Below are 16,887 nucleotides of genomic sequence, written 5' to 3' on the forward strand. Positions count from 1 at the left end.
GGCACACAGCAGGCCCTCCATCTGTGGGTGTTGAAATAGTAATGGTGATGATGATGCCCATTGCTCCAATCGCTCCCGTCCTTAACCGTTTTTTCCCTCAGTCCTGCTCCACCTTCGGCTTCTTATCACCCTGGTGCCCTCCTGACAACCCCTCAGAATAGTCGTGTGCCCTAGCAAGCATGCCCTTCCTCCTTAACCCCTGATGGCTGCCCTCCTCTGCCAGACTTATGAGCTGCTACTCTTCAGGGGTGGTTAGTGACTTCCCATTACCAAAGTCCAAGGGCCTCCTCCTGGCCTCACCAGGTCGGCCCTGCAGGATGTGACACTTCTCTGTGGGAAATGCTCAAACATTCATTGGAATGTCACAGAGTGATTTTATATGTAGAATCTAGTTTTTAAAAGGGAGGGCTTATATTGTGTATTTCTTTTTTCAGTTTACTTTTCTAGTAGTTCATTTTTATTGTTTTTTACAAAAGTACTATTAGTAACAGATTGGAATTTTGAACAAAAAAAAAAAAAGAAAAGAACTCCTGTTTCATCACCACAGGTAGCTGGAGAAGCACCATTTTGCAGACCATCTCCAACATTTATTTCTTCACAAATCCTCCCCTGACCCCTTAGGGTGGTGGGATTTCCCAGGGCATCGTGACTCTTCAGTTAGAGCATTTTGGCTGCCCATTCTTTCTTACCCTTACATCCCTTACATCCCTTACCCTTACATTTAAGGGCATAAGGCTGCCACACAGAATATCTTCTCTGTGTTGGCTGGAGCAAATTAAATTGAACTGAATTTCTTTCCTGTCTTTCTCCATCCATCTCCTGTGTTCTTGTGTCTTTCTTTTGTTCTCTCCCCATCGCTTTTCATTCCGGTCTTTCTTCTGCTCTCTCTTCATGTCTTTCCCTATCCTTCTCACTCTTCTCTCCACCTGTTATCTCTTTCCCCATCCTCCTTGTTCCCCATGTCTTCCTCTTGACTCACAGTGGTTCTCCCCGCTGAGCTGTCACCAGCTGCTGGGCCCTGGGCTGCTGCGGCTGGGCCGCCTGTGGCTACGCTCTCCCACCCATTCAGCCCTGGCCCCTGGCCTCTGGCTGTCAGGGTTTGGACTTCTTCGTGGTGACCACCTCTTCCTGTGTCCAGCACCGGGCCCTGGCTCTCCAGCCCCTGAGGACATGGTGCATCTGCGGCGGCTACAGGAAATCAGTGAGCAGGGGTGGGGACAGGGATGAAAGGTGGCCATGGGGTAAGGGACAGTGGACCTTCATCTATTTGGGGATCCCTAGGGGAAACAGCAGAACATAGTGTATTCAGGCACAAACTTTGGAGTCAGACTGCCCAGATACAGACCTCCACCTCTGTCACTTTCTAGCTGTGTGATCTTGGACAGGTTGCTTAACCTTTCTGTGCCTTAGTTTCCTCCTCTTTACAGTGGGCACAATGAAACAGTTGTAGTTTCAAATAAGGCAATGCATGTAAAACACTTATCACAGAGCCTGGTAGGACCTATCTTATAGGTGTTTAATAAATGTTACATGTTATAAATGTTACTGTTACTGTTATTTGGAGTCATTTGCTGGTTGGAGACTGGGAGAGGGGACTGGGTATTCTCACTTCCTCAAAGAGAACAGTATGGGATAATATCAGAGGGCTTTGGAGACAAGAGACCTGAGTTCCAGCTCAGCTTTGCCATTTTATAACAAGTAATGAGACAAGCAGCTTAACCTCTCTGAGCATTAATATGTCACCTGTAAAATGGGGATAATAGTATGTAACTTACAGGATTTAATACAGCATTGTTTGTAGGGTTCCTAGTCTGGCACCTACATACCTTAAATACTTAGTAAATATTAGTCACTATGATGAAGACAGTCATGATACTGTCTCATGGTTCTCCTCCCAGGTGTGGTTTCAGCAGCTGACACCCCAGACAAGAAGGAGCATTTGGTCCTGGTGGAAACAGGAAGGTAAGTGTTGCCCTCATCCTTGACCCTGGATCCCTCTTTCTAGAGCCTGCCCCGCTCCACCCTCCACCCTGGTCTGCTGGACCACTACCCACTTCCTCAAATTCCATTGCCTAGTTCAGGGGCTCTGTCTGGGTTGAATTTTGCTGCCCCCTGCTGGTGGCTCTTGGAAGACTGGGCCTTGTGATCCTGGGCCTCTTAGTTTAAAGGACCCTCAGGAGCTGGCTCTGACTCAGGCCTCTTGGGTCTCAGGACCCTGTATCTGCAGGGGGAGGGCCGGCTGGATTTCTCAGCATGGACCGCGGCCATTGAGGGGGCTGCTGGCGGGGGCGGCACAGGGCTGCAAGAGCAGCAGATGAGCCGGGGTGACATCCCCATCATCGTGGATGCCTGCATCAGTTTTGTCACCCAGCATGGTGAGTGGGTACTGGCCAATACTGAGCCAGTAGGGGATGGGGGACATAGGAACAGCCAGAAGTTGTGATCTGCCTACAGAAGCTTTGCCTCCAGAGATTGCAGCCTAACAACAACCTGCTGTATGATCCTTGGCAAGCTTCTTTACCTTTCTGAGCCTCAGTTCCCCCATTGGTAGAATGGGGCTACTAACAGTCCTCGTTTTCTAGGATAGTTGTGATAGTAAGAGAACATATGTAAAGCATTTAGCACAGCATCTGGCAGGTAGTAAGTGTTCCAAGGTAGCTGTTAGTGGGCCGTGGGCGTGAAAGGGGAGCAGAGCAGCACTGAAATGTGACTGGAGATGGAGAGCCATAAAGAACAAAGAGGGGGCAGCTGTAAGGCAAGAGCCAAGCTGTGCAGCAAAATCCTTGAAGGTCTGAGCAGATTTATTCTGTGTGGGAGTTTTTCCAGGCATAAAGGCTCAGCTGTGCGAGTGGCTCCCAGAATTCTCTGTGACTTTTTGGCCTCTGCTTTATTCTCCAGCCCAAGGAGGCACCAAGTAGAATCTAGCTCCTTGATGAACCCCCTTTAGAAGGCAGGACCCTTTTTTTTTTTTTAATTTTTTTTAACGTTTATTTATTTTTGACGAGAGAGACAGAACATGAGTGGGGGAGGGGCAGAGATGGAGAGAGACAGAATCTGAAGCAGGCTCCAGGCTCTGAGCTGTCAGCACAGAGCCCAATTTGGGCTCGAACCCATGAACCATGAGATCATGACCTGAGGCAAGGTCGGACACTTAACTGACTGAGCCACCCAGGTGCCCCTAGAAGGCAGGACTCTTGAGAAGGAAACTTCATGGAAAACTAAGGAAGGCAATAAAGGGGGGAAAGGCACATCCATTAACTACAAATAGTTGTGCTTACAACATTGACAGTGGATAGTGAGTGGCTAATGACATTCTCCACACTTTGGTAGTAGCCTCATGCACTGACTTTGCCTGCTCACTAGATCCCATCCTGTTCTCAGTCTTCCTCATGTTCAAAGGAGGGATTAAGTCAGCAGTCCAGTGAAAGTCCTGGAGAAAGAGCATGGGTGCCCATACCCACTCTTCCACAGTTCCTGGACTGCCGCTCTTCATTCAGCAGATGTTTACTGAGCTGCTCCCGTGTGCCAGACACTGGACATATAGTGGTGAAAAGGGAAAGTTCGGGGCGCCTGGGTGGCGCAGTCGGTTAAGCGTCCGACTTCAGCCAGGTCACGATCTCGCGGTCCGTGAGTTCGAGCCCCGCGTCAGGCTCTGGGCTGATGGCTCGGAGCCTGGAGCCTGTTTCAGATTCTGTGTCTCCCTCTCTCTCTGCCCCTCCCCCGTTCATGCTCTGTCTCTCTCTGTCCCAAAAATAAATAAAAAAAAAAAAAAAAAAAAAAAAAAAGGGAAAGTTCTATGATGCCCAGAGACTAGTGGGAGAACTGGGTAATAAGTAAGAAAAATACAGTCAGTTCTCATTATTCATGGTAGTGTTGTTCTATGAAGTTATTGCAAACATTGAATGAATGAATACTAAATTGTTGCCCCAGTGGAAATACAGGGTTGGGTTCCTGGGAAGCTCTGGTCACATTCTCATCAACTGATCCATCAATATGCAACTTTGTTTTAAGTGTGTTTCTGTTTAAAGATACTTGCTTTAATATGTATTTGTGATCTGTTAACTTTGAATTCACAGCCAGCAGCACTGTAACTCATGCATAAGGAAAGCTTATCTGACACACATATTTTCTCCATAAGGCACATCACAGCCTTCTTGTACTTAGGAATACTAGACAGCACTTTAGCACTTCACTTGGGGGCCATTTCAAATAGTGAAACTACCCAAAGAAAAAAAGCACAAGAATGAAAAAATGTGGTTCTATATATACCATGAAGACTACACTTGTTTACCATATGAGAGCTTAGCTGGGAATGTGTCCAATAGGCAACTCAAATTCGTCTCTGCTCTGCGCATGTTCACAAATGACTGGGAAAGTGCCACAAGTACTGGTTTGGGAGTTTCAAATAAATTTTAGCAAGTAGATAAATTCACAATATTGAATCTGAATAGTGAGGATTGACTGTAATATGATTTGAAAGTGCTATTTCAAAACCAAAATAGTGAGTGATGGGGACTCTGTGTAATATCATGGTTAGGGAAGGACCTTCTGAGCAGGAGTACTTGAGCAGGGTCTTGAGAGTCAAGACCATGGAGGCAGACTTCCTCTTTTCTGGCCCATTTACCCCAATAGCCCTACAGCATGTCAGGGGGGGTGGTGGGGGTAGGTCACAGATACTGGATACCAGGTGGGTGGGTGGGTCTTTGGGCAGTGGTGAGCAGAGATGCTGGCTGTTCTCAGGGCTCCAGCTGGAGGGCATATACCGGAAAGGGGGTGCCCGCGCCCGTAGCCTTCGGCTCCTTGCTGAGTTCCGGCGGGATGCCCGGTCAGTGAAGCTCCGGCCAGGGGAGCACTTCGTGGAGGATGTCACCGATACACTCAAACGCTTCTTTCGAGAGCTCGATGACCCTGTGACCTGTGCACGGTTGTTGCCCCGCTGGAGGGAGGCTGCTGGTACTCCCAAGGTCCCTAAAAACTCTTCACAGATAGCCAAGGGACAACCAGGAACTCCACCCCCCCCACACACACATCCCCTTGAATCCCTGAGGCTGTTTTGTGGGATTGGGCAGCCATCCTCCCCAGTACTTCCTCCCCACCCCTCAGGATCACTCAAGGACTCAGCTTAGGTCAAGGTGGGAAGGGGGCAGAGGCACATCCACCCTAGGTTTGTTTCTTCAAAAATCCCTCCGCGCTCCCTTCCCAGATCATCTCCACCCCTTCCCCTTTCCATCCCAGAGCTACCACAGAAGAATCAGCGCCTGGAGAAGTACAAAGAAGTGATTGGCTGCCTGCCACAGGTTAACCGCCGCACGCTGGCTACCCTCATTGGGCATCTCTATCGGTCAGTATGGCCAGGACCCCCGCAGGCTCCTCACTGACCCTTTATCAGCTCTGTCTACCTGCCCCCCACATTCATTCATTCATTCATCCTGTAAACAATTGCTAAGTGAAAGCGTCAGAGCACAAAGGTTCAGAGTGTGGACTTTGAGGTCAGGCAGACCTAAGCTTTACTCTAGTCTTCCACCATTCTAGTGTGTCACCTTGGGTGTTATTTGTACTCTCTGAGCCTCAGTTTCCTCGTTTGTAAAAGGAAGATGGTGTAACGAATAGTATCCACCTCCTAGGTCATGAGAGTTGAAGGAAATAATCCTTCCAAAATCCTAACTATAGCACCTGGCATGTATGTAGTAGGAATTCAAAAACGGTAAGCAATCAATATTATTTTGTTTTATTATTCTATGACAGACAAAGGGTTAGATGTAGGAGACACAAAGAAGAGTAAGTTGCAGATCTATCTTGACCAGTCTCTTGGGGAGACAGGACTTTAAACAATTCTAAGGTGAACACTGGCTGTATTGTACTGATTACTCTATATCACAGGGATGGGCCAACTATGGCCCATGAGCCGAATCCAACCTGTTGCCTGTATTTCTAAATGAAGTTTTGTCCATGAAGTGTAAAGCCACACCCATTCACTTTTATATTGTCTATAACTCTTCTCATACTACAACAGCAGAACTGAAGAATTGCAACAGGGAACGTATGGCCTACAAGCCTAAAATATTTACTGTCTGTCCCTTTACATAAAAGTGTGCTGCCTCCTACAATATTTATAATCACCCATCCTTATCTGTCTCTCCCCTAGACTGGGAGCTCCTTGAGGCCAGTATTGTGTCTTACAGCTGTATCCCAAATGCTTAGCCCAGGGCCTGGCATACTGTAGGAACTCAATAAGTGTTTGCTGAATGAATGGATGCATTGACCAACAGGTGAGCACAAGCTGCATCCTTTGTGACCCATGTCACGCCCTTCTGCAGGGTGCAAAAGTGTGCTGCTATAAACCAAATGTGCACGCGGAACCTGGCCCTGCTGTTTGCACCTAGTGTGTTCCAGACAGATGGGCGGGGGGAACATGAGGTGCGGGTGCTGCAGGAACTCATCGATGGCTACATCTCTGTCTTTAATGTAAGTTCTCTCAACCCCTGACTATAGTCCCTCTTCCTGGATTCTAGATCTTGCTCTCCCCAACAGGACCCCAGCCCAGACCTCTGAAAGCCCTCTGCGTCGGGAATCACCTTCCAGAGCCCTGGGCCCCTCTATCCCATAACGTCACTCCAAATGCCCATGCCCCATTAGTTCTTAGCTCTTCTGGCCTCTAATGCTCTCATATAGACCCTCTGGTCTTGTACATCTCTCCCTTCTTCCCTCATTTCCTAGCACCAACACCCACCTCCACAATACACACTTCTTTTTGACTCTTCCACAGATTGACTCTGACCAGGTAGCTCAGATTGACTTGGAAGTCAGTCTTATCACCACCTGGAAGGATGTACAGGTAACTTGTCCTGACCTTAGACTCCTGAGTGGGCCAGGAGGGGATATCAAGACAGGAGGGTGGCCTTCTGCTGCTGGACATTGGCCGTCAGCTTTCAGAGAAAGGGGGAAACCAAGGAGGGGAGTGCTTTGGGGAGAGGGGTTTGGTTTAGGATTTACTCCACTTATTCCACCATGAGGATTCTTCATTACACAATGGTGGCGAGTACTTCAGTTCTGCATGTAAAAAAAAGATCCAAGGAAGAGTTAGCTAAGTTAGACCAAGTGCTGAGAATAATAGTAATAAATAGGGTAACAAACAGCAGAGGACTTATATTCTAAACCCTATGATCTCACTTTAACATCACACAACTCCATGAGGTGTACAGTCCTATTTTTTCAAATAAAGAAACAGAGCGGGGCACCTGGGTGGCTCAGTTGGTTGAGCATCTGACTCAGTTTCAGCTCAGGTCATGAGCTGGCTGTTAGTGAGTTTCAGCCCCGCGTTGAGCTCTGCATTGATGGCGCAGAGCCTGCTTGGGATTCTTTCTCTCTCTGCCCCTCCCCTGCTCTGTCTCTCTCAAAATAAATAGACATTAAAAAAAATAGTTATAAAAAAGAAGGCCTTGAGGATCACTTATTCAAAGTCATACTGTAGCGAGTGCCAGAGATGTAACCCAGAGAGTCTGACTCTAAACTTGTCTTTCCATATGTTGTTCTGCCTTGGGAAATACCCATGCAGCCTGAAGATGTGGTTCTGCCACTCCTGGGGTTCTCCCTTATAAGGGCCTGAGCCACATTGGGGATGAGGGGTAGGAGGCGACTTTTGTGGGGGAAAGTGCTTATAAGGCAACATAAGGAGTCCTCTGACCTTGATATTTTGGATTCTCTTGTGTCCTCCTGAATACTTTACCCGTCCCCTCAGCTGTCCCAGGCTGGAGACCTCATCATGGAGGTTTATATAGAACAGCAGCTCCCAGACAACTGTGTTACCCTGAAGGTCAGTCCTAAGGGGACAGGTGGGGAGATGGGAGGATTGGGGGAAGCAGAGTCAGTGAACTGACCAGCATGGGTCCCCTGCTCTTGCCATGACCCCAGGTGTCTCCGACACTGACTGCTGAGGAGCTGACTAACCAGGTATTGGAGATGCGGGGGACAGATGCTGGGATGGACTTATGGGTGACGTTTGAAATTCGTGAGCACGGGGAACTTGGTGAGCATGACCATGTGTGTGTGGATGCACATGTGATGGGGGGAGATCAAAGTCACCAGTGCCTTCTTTTACCAAATATAGTGGACATTGTCCTCGTGCATGTGAGGGGACATTCTACACTGTTGACCACTCCCTCTTTCTCAATACTCTCTTCTCTCTTGGCTTTTGTGGACCCCACAAACCCTAGGTTTCCCTTCTGCATCAAAGAAGGCTTTTCTTCCTCCTTTGCCTAGATTCCAAATGTTGGAGGAACCCAGTATTCAACCTGGACCCTTTTCCTTTCTCTATCTACATTCTTCCTTGGATGCCTCATCCATTCCAGTGGCTTTAAGTGCCATTAAAAAGCTGACACCCAAATTTTTATTTCTGGCCCAGATCTTTCCTCTGAGCTCCAGACTCACATATTCAACTGTCTACTGCACACCTCCACTTGTACGTCTCATAAACATCTCTAACTTAAAACGTGCAAGACTCAACTCAGTTTCCAGACCCCTTCACCTAACAAAAAGCCCCAGCTATTTCCCAGTTTTCCTTAACTCAGTTATCAAGGCTGGGAGTCTTCTCTTTCCTTCAACTTCACACCTAACCCAACCACCTAGTCTTGCTGATTCTATTACAATCTGCCACTTCTCTCCATCTCCACCATTACCACCACCCAAGATGAAGTCACTGCTATCTTTCTTCTCCCAACATTAACCACTAAAATGTAAAGCCCCAGAAAGGGAATAGCTGGCTAGTGTTCCCTTCTTGCCTCCCGATGATCCATTTTCCAGCAGTCAACACGCATTGCAAGCGTAAATCACGTCATGCCATTACCTTCCGATGGCTTTCCACTGGACTTAAAATAAAATTCAAATTCCTTATTATGGCCCACAATCCCTGAGCGTCTGGACCTTGCTTATTTCTTGGACTTCATCTCACATAACTCATTCTCTGGGCTTCAGCCATGCTAGCTGTTCTTCAAACACATCTTTCTTGACTCAGGGCCTTTATTCCTGCATTTTGTCATGCCTGCAATTTTCTTCCCCTGATCTTAGCATGGCTTGTTCTTCCCACCCCTTCTGGCCTCAGTCTCATCCTCAAATGTCCCCTTTTGAAAGGCCTTGCCAGTTAAGTGTCTGACGTCGGCTCAAGTCATGATCTCATGGTTCATGAGTTCGAGCCCCTCGTCGGGCTCTGTGCTGACAGCTTGGAGCCTGGAACCTGCTTCAGATTCTGTGTCTCCCTCTCTGCCCCTACCCCACTCACGCTCTGTCTCTATGTGTCTCTGAAAAAAAATAAGTAAATGTTAAAAAACATTTAAAAATTTGAATGGCCTTTCCTGGGCATTACCCTGTCCCAGTGGCTACCCTCCTCTCTCTCGGCTTCTTATTGTTTCTTTCAAAGCACTAATTGTCTGCAATTCTTTGGTTGATTTAAGGCAGACTTAAGGTCTGCTCCCTCACTCTGCTGTGGGCTTTGTGTTTCGTGCTCATCACTGTATCCCCAGGGCCAGCACAGTGCCTGGCACAGAGTCAGTGCTAAAATAAATACCAGTGGCTGGGCGGCGGATTGGATAAATGAATGTGACTGGTGGGAAAGGAGTTGGGGGCTCCAGGCTGTGGATGGATATTCTGGTTGATTTTCACTCCCACTTTACCCCTTCCTTAGAGCGGCCCCTGCACCCCAAGGAAAGGGTCCTAGAGCAGGCCCTTCAATGGTGCCAGCTCCCAGAGCCCTGCTCAGCCTCCTTGCTCTTGAGAAAAGTCTCCCTGGCCCAGGCCGGCTGCCTCTTCACAGGTGAACCTCCCTCTTCAGTCCAGCATCCCCATCCCCAGGCCTCTCCCCCAGGACCTTCCACCCAGCATTGCCCGTTTGTGCCCAGGTATCCGCCGCGAGAGCCCAAGGGTGGGTCTGTTGCGATGTAGGGAGGAGCCACCCCGCTTACTGGGAAACCGCTTCCAGGAGAGGTTCTTTCTGCTGCGTGGTCGTTGCTTGCTGCTGCTCAAGGAAAAGAAGGTGAGGGAGGCTGGCAGCCCTGTGGGAGGAGCTGTGACTACATCAAGCCTCTCACTCCACAAATCATGTGCTTATCAATCTCATTGCTGCCCTGGTCCTTTGACCTCTGTGACCCTGTGATTGCATAACCCCAGTGTTTCCATGACTTCTTGACTCAAATGACTGTGATCCTTCTCTCACCTTTTGACCTCACTGACTGCCTTCTTGTTCTCAGAGCTCTAAACCAGAACGAGAGTGGCCTTTGGAAGGTTCCAAGGTCTACCTGGGCATCCGAAAGAAGTTAAAGCCTCCAACACCGTGAGTGTCCTTCCCCAGCCCACATTTCTAGGGCCTTCCTGCCATCACCTTTCTGGCCTTTCTAAACACCCGTCTCTGTTCTCCTTTGCCTCCTAGGTGGGGCTTCACATTGATACTGGAGAAGATGCACCTGTGAGTACCTCCCAGCCTGGCTCTTCTCTAGCCTAGCCCTGCACCCTGTCCAACCCCTCCCTATGTTTTCTATCCTCCATCCCTAGAGCTACAATCCCTCCTCTCCAGCTCATTTCCCTCTGATCACCCCCAGCTACCTGTCCTGCAGTGATGAGGATGAGATGTGGGATTGGACCACCAGCATCCTCAAAGCCCAGGTGAGGGGAAGGAGAAAGCTAAGGGCTAGGTCGGAGGTCCCAGCTCTAGCCTTCAGTACCACCCATACCCATTGTGCCAATTCTTCAACTCCCTCCAGCACGATGACCAGCAGCCAGTGGTCTTACGACGCCATTCCTCCTCTGACCTTGCCCGTCAGAAGTTTGGCACCATGCCTTTGCTGCCCATCAGAGGGGATGACAGTGGGGCCACCCTCCTCTCTGCAAATCAGACCTTGGTGAGGTCCCCCCAGCCTGCTCCAGTGCCCTCCTGATCCCTGCCTGTGTCCTTGCCACACTGCAGGAGGGGAGTGGTGTGCCTGTCATCCTAGTGCCCCCCCCGCCTTCTTTGTGTCCCCACTCCCCACCCTTGCCTCCTGTTGCCAGGCCTCACTGTGTCTCTGTGTCTCTCCCTCTCCTCACCCCCATCCCACCTGTGCCCAGCGGCGACTTCACAACCGGAGGACCCTGTCCATGTTCTTTGTGAGTACTGTGCCTGTCTCAGCTGTGTGCCCATCAGCTGTGTGTTCCTCTGTTCTGCCTGAACCGGTGTACCCTCTCTATTTGTTCTGATGTAGGCCATCAGTGTGTGTGTGTGTGTGTGTGTGTGTGTGTGTGTGTATGAGAGAGAGAGAGAGACAGGCAAACAGACAGAGAGACAGAGAAGGAGACGGACAGTGTATAGTGAGGGACCAGAAGGAATCAGAAAAATAAAGGACGGTAGGATGTGACAAGGAAAAGGGAAGTGGTCATAAGATCTGAGAAAGAGAAGGAAAGTGGTTAAGTGAATGCATTTTGGAGTTAGACCTGGGCTGAAGCCCTAGTTCTTCCATTTACTCACTGTGAGATCTTGGGCAACTTACTTAATCCCTCTGTGCCTCAGTTCACTCACCTGCAGTGTAACCTGTTGTACAGAGTTATTTTGGTATCATACATGCAAAGTATTTTGGAGCATCTGGCCCAGAAGAAGAGCTCAATAAATGTTAGTGATTAATAATGTAGTAATTCTAACTCTGTGCCTGCTTCATGCCACCTCATTCCCATCCAGCCAATGAAGTCAACCCAGGGGTCTGTGGAGGAGCAAGAGGAACTGGAGGAGCCTGTCTATGAGGAGCCAGTGTATGAGGAAGTGGGAGCCTTCCCTGAACTGACCAAGGACACCTCTACCTCCTTCTCCACCATGAGAGCTCAGACAGCCAACCCTGAGACGCCCCTCACCAGCCAGAGGTCCTTTGATCAACCCTTTTTCCCCAAGGCAGGTGCCCCAGGCCCAGAGGAAAGGCCACCAGAGCTCCCTCCAGGCCCCCTTTCAAAGAGCAGCTCCCAGGCACGTGGGTCCCTGGAGGAACAGCTGCTCCAGGAGCTTAACAGCCTCATCCTGAGGAAGGGAGAAACCACCATAGGCCTAGGAAGCCCCTCCCAGCCCTCCAGCCCTCAGTCCCTGAGCCCCAATGGCCTTCTGACACAGACGCCTGGCTTCCCCACCCAACCTTCCTCTTCTTCTAGTTCACCCTCCAGCCAGCCCCTCACATGACCCTAAGACCAGAAGTCTGAAGGGGTAGGTAACCAGAAGACCCAAGTTCTCACCATGGCAGACACTGCTGGGAGCCTCCTCTGCTCTGGATGGAAAGACTCTAAAATCCAGTGCGGTGCTATGGAAAGACCACAGGACTCAGGGCTCTGGACTCTCCTGCCCAGAGAGGGTCAGAATGTGGCCCTCACTGAGCCTCGACTCATTATATGTACCATGATGTCACTGAAATAAGGAGAACAGTGAACATCAAACTGTTTCTTAGAGCAGTAAGCCCCACATATTTTTCCTCATCAAGGACAACTCCTCCTTATATATTTGATATGTAGGTGTCCTGTGAGACATTTTGGGTTTGAAAAGAATGGTTTTACTGCATTAAATAAAAAAAAGGATTTGGAAGCCAGAGAGCTGAATGATTTCCAAGTCTATCCTACCCCACCTCCTACATTTGGGAACTACATTGAAGACCTAGTGTCGGGAGATTGATTGGGGTTGACAGTTGGGGTAAAGAGGAGCCAAAAAAGATGTGTCATTGTTAATAAAACAATGGAACAGTGGAACAATGGAATAAAACAGCCTTGGAACCAAAGGCTACTGTTGCTTCATTCATTCATTCATTCATTCATTCATTCATTCAACAAATATGTATTGAGCACCTAACTGGGTGTTAGGTATTCAGTGTGAACAGAACAGATGGGTCCTGCTTTTATGGAGCTTCCAGTGTAGAGGAATAGAAAACATTAAATACACAAACTAATTCAGTGATGTGAAGAAATTAAACCTAAAGTGATGTGTTTGTGGAGATGGCCCTTACGCTGGGAGGATGGGGAAGGCCTCTGTGATGAGCTGAAACTTAAAAGAAGCCAGATAGGGGTGCCTGACTGGCTCAGTCAGTAGAGTACTTCAGATTAATCTCAGGGTTTTGAGTTCAAACCCATGCTGGGCATAGAGTGTACTTAAAGAACAAAACAAACAAAAAAAACTAATGGGACTTGATTTGGTGGCACCTGGCTGGCTCAGTCAAAAAAGCATGCAACTCTTGATCTCAGGGTCATGAGTGTGAGCCCCATGTTGGGTGTAGAGATTGCTTAAATAATTAAAAAACTTAAAAAATAAAGAGATGCCTGGGTGGCTCAGTTGGTTAAGTGTCCAACTCTTGATTTTGGCTCAGGTCACAATCTCACAGTTGGTGAGTTCAAGCCCCACATAGGGCTCTGCTCTGACTGCGCAGAGTCTGTTTGGGATATTTTCTCTCCCTCTTTCTCCGCCCCTCCCCTGTTCTCTCTCTCTCTCTCAAAATAAATAAAAAAACTTAAAAAAAAATTTTTAATAAACAAAAAATAAAGAAGCCAGACATGTGGAGTACTGGAAGAAGGAGCACTCCAGAAGGAGAGGGAAAGCAGCAGGCATGAAGGCTTTGCAATGGGAAGAGACTTGGCCTGCTGGGGAAACAGCAAGGAGGCTGGAGTTGCTGAAGCACAGTGAGTGGGGAGCCAGAGAAGTGTATGGGCCGAAAGGGGAAAGATTGGCAGGGGCCCAATAATGCACAGCCTTGCAGGCCATGCTAGGGTGTTTGGATTTTATTCAAAAGCAACTGAGAAGTTTTAAGGAAGAGAGTGATAGGATCTCATTTTCTTTTTTAAAAAAAGATAAATCACTGGCTATTTTGTGAACAATGGGTTATGGAGGGAGTTTGGGGTGGGGAGAGAGTGAAAGACCAGATATTAGACAGAAAACTGATTATGGGGGCTTGGACTAGGTTGGTGGTTTTGGGAATTGAAGGAAGGTGATTAATAAGAGATCTTTTAGAAATAGAACCTATAGAACTTGCTAACGGATGGAATGTGGGGGTATGAGAAAAGGGCACACTGACTCTGGGTTTCAGACTTTCCTAACTGGATGGAAAGAGGTGCCCTTTGGCATTTTATCTGGGGAAGATAACTTGGGAAGGGTCAGGGAGAAGGAGCAGTTTTAAAGGTTTGAGGTATCTATTAGATATACAAGTGCTGGTATCAGTGGTCTGTTGGAAATGTGAATTTGGGGCCACAGGACTGCAGTGCAGAACCTGAGAAGTAGGCCCTAACGGTGAGAGGGGCCTTCTGGGACGCAAGGCCCCACACCCATCTCCCCGCTTATATCCACTCACAAGTACCATTTAGCTTCCATTGGCCCCAGACACACCTGTTTTCCTCTGGGACTGGTTTCTTCCTGGCTCCAGGCAATTTTCTCACCACTCACGCTGGCTTTTCCAGTTCTCTGGGAATTTGGGAAAGGTCTGAGAACAGTCCTGTTTCCCTTGTCAAAATCATCTTTGCTCAGGCATCCAGTGACTCAGTTTCCCTGGTCACAAACTGAGTTCCTCCTTGCCACAGGTCACCCTTCGCGCCATCACCGGAGATCTGCATATGTAAATGAATGATTAGAAATAATTAAGAGCTGAGTCAGTGGCTCTACTAGAAACAGAACCCAGGCGTCTTGACTCAGAAACTTAGAGTTTCCCTACCGCGCAGCAGACGCGGCGTCCACTCGGCGGCTCCGACCCTTTCCGGAGTTTTAGCAGTAGTAACAGAAGTTGATCCGGTTTCTTCTCGGCACCTTCGCGCTTCGCAGCCCTGCGCGAAGTCGGACGAGGCGTGGGCGGGACGGGGGCGGAGCTGAGCCAGGTCCGGGGCGGGGCTTTGGCGTGGGCGGGGCTTCCTCGAGTTCCGGAGTCGAGTCGCTCGCCTTGGCCGGATCGGAGATGCAGCCGCCGCCCCGAAAAGTGAGCTTGGCCTGGGAATGGGGACTCCTGGTGGGCTGGCGGAATGGTGGGAGTTAAGGGGCTCCGGAACCGCAGTGGGGGACAAGGAGTTGTAAGGGTTCAGGGCCTAACCCAGAAGTAACCCAGGAAACAGCCCAGCCCCTCCCCGGTCCCGCCCCCTCACCGCTCCCTGCGCGGAGTGTTTTTTCCAGGTCTCAGGCGCTGGGGGTCTTCATCCTCTTCTTACCCTCACAGGTGAAGCCGGCTCAGGAGGTGAAGCTTCGCTTCCTGGAGCAGCTGAGCATCCTTCAGACCCGGCAGCAGAGGGAGGCAGATTTACTGGAGGACATCAGGTAGCTTCTGATCCCCTCCACGTACCCCCCCACCTCCGCCGTTGCGCGCCCCGCCTCTCCTCAAACCTACATCCGTCGGATCTGGGCCGGGGAGGGGAGGCAGAGGGTGAAGAGTTCTCCACCCTGCCCATTACTGGCCCTCACTTTCGGCCTCCCTCTCCAGATACCAGATAGGACTTATCCTTCTTCCCACCCCAACACACAGAAACACGCACGTACCCTCCCTGAAACCCCTTGACCCCATACCACTCCCTCCACCACACAATCAAGCTTAGAGCAGAATCTTACCTCCCTCTTCCAGACCTGTTGGAAGGCTGGAGGACAATGTATTCAGGCCCCCATCAGTCCTCACGTCTGAGCCCACTGATGGTTCTCCAGGGGTGGGGAGGATCCTGCTGAGGCTCTGAGCAATGAGGTGAGGTTGTTCTGGGTTGCAGCTGCCTGAGGTGATCTCAAGGACTCTCTCTTCAGTCTCATTTGCTCCTGGTATACTCACACTCTAGGCCTGGCTCCCCTCTTCCTCCTGCCCAGGCTGAGGAGAGGATTGAGGGTGGGAGAACAGGACTAAACTGTAACACCACTCTGCTCCATTTATCTCCACAGGTCCTACAGCAAGCAGAGGGCAGCCATTGAACGGGAGTATGGGCAGGTATGGAACTCCTTTCTCTGGACTTTGTCTTTTGTTCTAGCCTCCTTTAAACCACCAGCATTGTCTCTCCACACATTCTTCTGTTCTGGTCAAGAGCAAAAGCCTAAACAGAGGGGTGTCAAATCTTTCTTGTGCTACTTGTTGGCTGTGTGACCTTGGACAAGGTACTTAGCCTTTCTTGGCCTTGACATCTTTCTCTGTACAATGGAAATAATAATTGTACCTTCACGTGGGGTTGTTGTAAGGATGGGATAGGTTAATGCATGTAAAGCACTTAGCAAAGTAAGTAGCACATAATATGCATCTGATGAATGGCGTTAGTATACTCTGATCCCATATTTTCCCAGTTGGTGAGAATCTTTGAGAGGTAACTGGGTCTATGATGACTTTCCCACCAGGCACTTCAGAAACTGGCTGGGCCATTCCTGAAGAGGGAAGGGCATCGGAGTGGGGAGATGGACAGCAGGTGGGTCCCATGGAGGTAGGGAGGTCAGGAGACCTAGAAGAGATGAGGAGCTCAGTCTCAGGAATCTATGGGAATAAAGAGTCAGTGAGGGGGGAGGGCACGTGAGCTGTAGGTAGAGCTGACACAGCAGCCAGAGAGGAGCTGACCCAGCAAGGACACTGTGGGTGCGGGCAGAGGGCATGAGTGATCCTTGTGGCTGAGCTAATGGGCTGATCGATTGATAGGCTCCCAGACAAGGGGGATGGGAAAGCACTCTGTCTCTTATGGTGTTGGGGTTGGGGGGGGTCTCATGAAGCTTTGGAGTGCTCTCCTCCTCAACACAGACCTTCTATGGGGAGAGGCAGGATGGTGTTTGGTGCCTGGCGCTGCCTGCTGGATGCCACCGTGGCTGGGGGCCAAGCCCGGCTCCAGGCATCTGACCGATACCGTGACCTGGCAGGGGGCACAGGGCGGAGTGCCAAGGAGCAGGTGCTTAGGAAGGTATGTCTATGTGGATGGGAT

General features: G+C 49.6%; 3 protein-coding genes and 1 long non-coding RNA gene across 11 annotated transcripts in view; 2 read left to right on the forward strand and 2 right to left on the reverse strand.

The window, feature by feature from the left end:
- The window catches only part of ARAP3 (ArfGAP with RhoGAP domain, ankyrin repeat and PH domain 3), a 25,342-nt gene extending 12,761 nt beyond the window's left edge, over positions 1 to 12,581 (forward strand). For 4 of the 6 annotated variants that reach the window (XM_019424498.2, XM_019424501.2, XM_019424499.2 and 1 more), the window contains 17 exons: positions 982 to 1,201; positions 1,899 to 1,962; positions 2,212 to 2,375; positions 4,741 to 4,953; positions 5,236 to 5,341; positions 6,318 to 6,465; positions 6,767 to 6,835; positions 7,739 to 7,813; positions 7,912 to 8,026; positions 9,677 to 9,805; positions 9,891 to 10,024; positions 10,239 to 10,321; positions 10,418 to 10,453; positions 10,587 to 10,650; positions 10,749 to 10,886; positions 11,092 to 11,130; positions 11,696 to 12,581. In XM_019424498.2, the coding sequence (XP_019280043.2) occupies positions 982 to 1,201; positions 1,899 to 1,962; positions 2,212 to 2,375; positions 4,741 to 4,953; positions 5,236 to 5,341; positions 6,318 to 6,465; positions 6,767 to 6,835; positions 7,739 to 7,813; positions 7,912 to 8,026; positions 9,677 to 9,805; positions 9,891 to 10,024; positions 10,239 to 10,321; positions 10,418 to 10,453; positions 10,587 to 10,650; positions 10,749 to 10,886; positions 11,092 to 11,130; positions 11,696 to 12,181 (2,283 nt within the window). In that variant the 3' untranslated portion in view covers positions 12,182 to 12,581. The remainder of the gene's footprint in view (positions 1 to 981; positions 1,202 to 1,898; positions 1,963 to 2,211; positions 2,376 to 4,740; positions 4,954 to 5,235; positions 5,342 to 6,317; positions 6,466 to 6,766; positions 6,836 to 7,738; positions 7,814 to 7,911; positions 8,027 to 9,676; positions 9,806 to 9,890; positions 10,025 to 10,238; positions 10,322 to 10,417; positions 10,454 to 10,586; positions 10,651 to 10,748; positions 10,887 to 11,091; positions 11,131 to 11,695) is intronic. The other 2 variants (XM_019424502.2, XM_019424503.2) reach the window with 2 other exon arrangements.
- LOC109252213 (uncharacterized) lies at positions 5,713 to 15,296 on the reverse strand. Its single transcript, XR_002073882.2, has 3 exons — positions 14,682 to 15,296; positions 14,360 to 14,577; positions 5,713 to 7,050 (listed from the first exon to the last, which is right to left on the reverse strand). It is a non-coding gene; the product is annotated as an uncharacterized LOC109252213 (long non-coding RNA).
- Positions 14,854 to 16,887, forward strand: part of FCHSD1 (FCH and double SH3 domains 1) — an 11,602-nt gene continuing 9,568 nt past the window's right edge. The window contains exons 1-5 of one of the 2 annotated variants that reach the window (XM_019424505.2): positions 14,854 to 14,939; positions 15,174 to 15,271; positions 15,875 to 15,920; positions 16,319 to 16,386; positions 16,710 to 16,866. In XM_019424505.2, the coding sequence (XP_019280050.1) occupies positions 14,919 to 14,939; positions 15,174 to 15,271; positions 15,875 to 15,920; positions 16,319 to 16,386; positions 16,710 to 16,866 (390 nt within the window). In that variant the 5' untranslated portion in view covers positions 14,854 to 14,918. The remainder of the gene's footprint in view (positions 14,940 to 15,173; positions 15,272 to 15,874; positions 15,921 to 16,318; positions 16,387 to 16,709; positions 16,867 to 16,887) is intronic. The other variant, XM_019424508.2, reaches the window with a different exon arrangement.
- Positions 15,657 to 16,887, reverse strand: part of RELL2 (RELT like 2) — a 12,902-nt gene continuing 11,671 nt past the window's right edge. The window contains exon 8 of one of the 2 annotated variants that reach the window (XM_053907405.1): positions 15,657 to 15,877. The gene's annotated coding sequence lies outside the window, so the exon portion shown is untranslated. Of the gene's footprint in view, positions 15,878 to 15,902; positions 16,420 to 16,887 lie in introns of those variants that run through there. The other variant, XM_019424519.2, reaches the window with a different exon arrangement.

Source organism: Panthera pardus, unplaced genomic scaffold, assembly GCF_024362965.1.
Source record: "Panthera pardus isolate Hobbes unplaced genomic scaffold, ASM2436296v1 HiC_scaffold_2, whole genome shotgun sequence".
Lineage (NCBI taxonomy): Eukaryota > Metazoa > Chordata > Mammalia > Carnivora > Felidae > Panthera > Panthera pardus.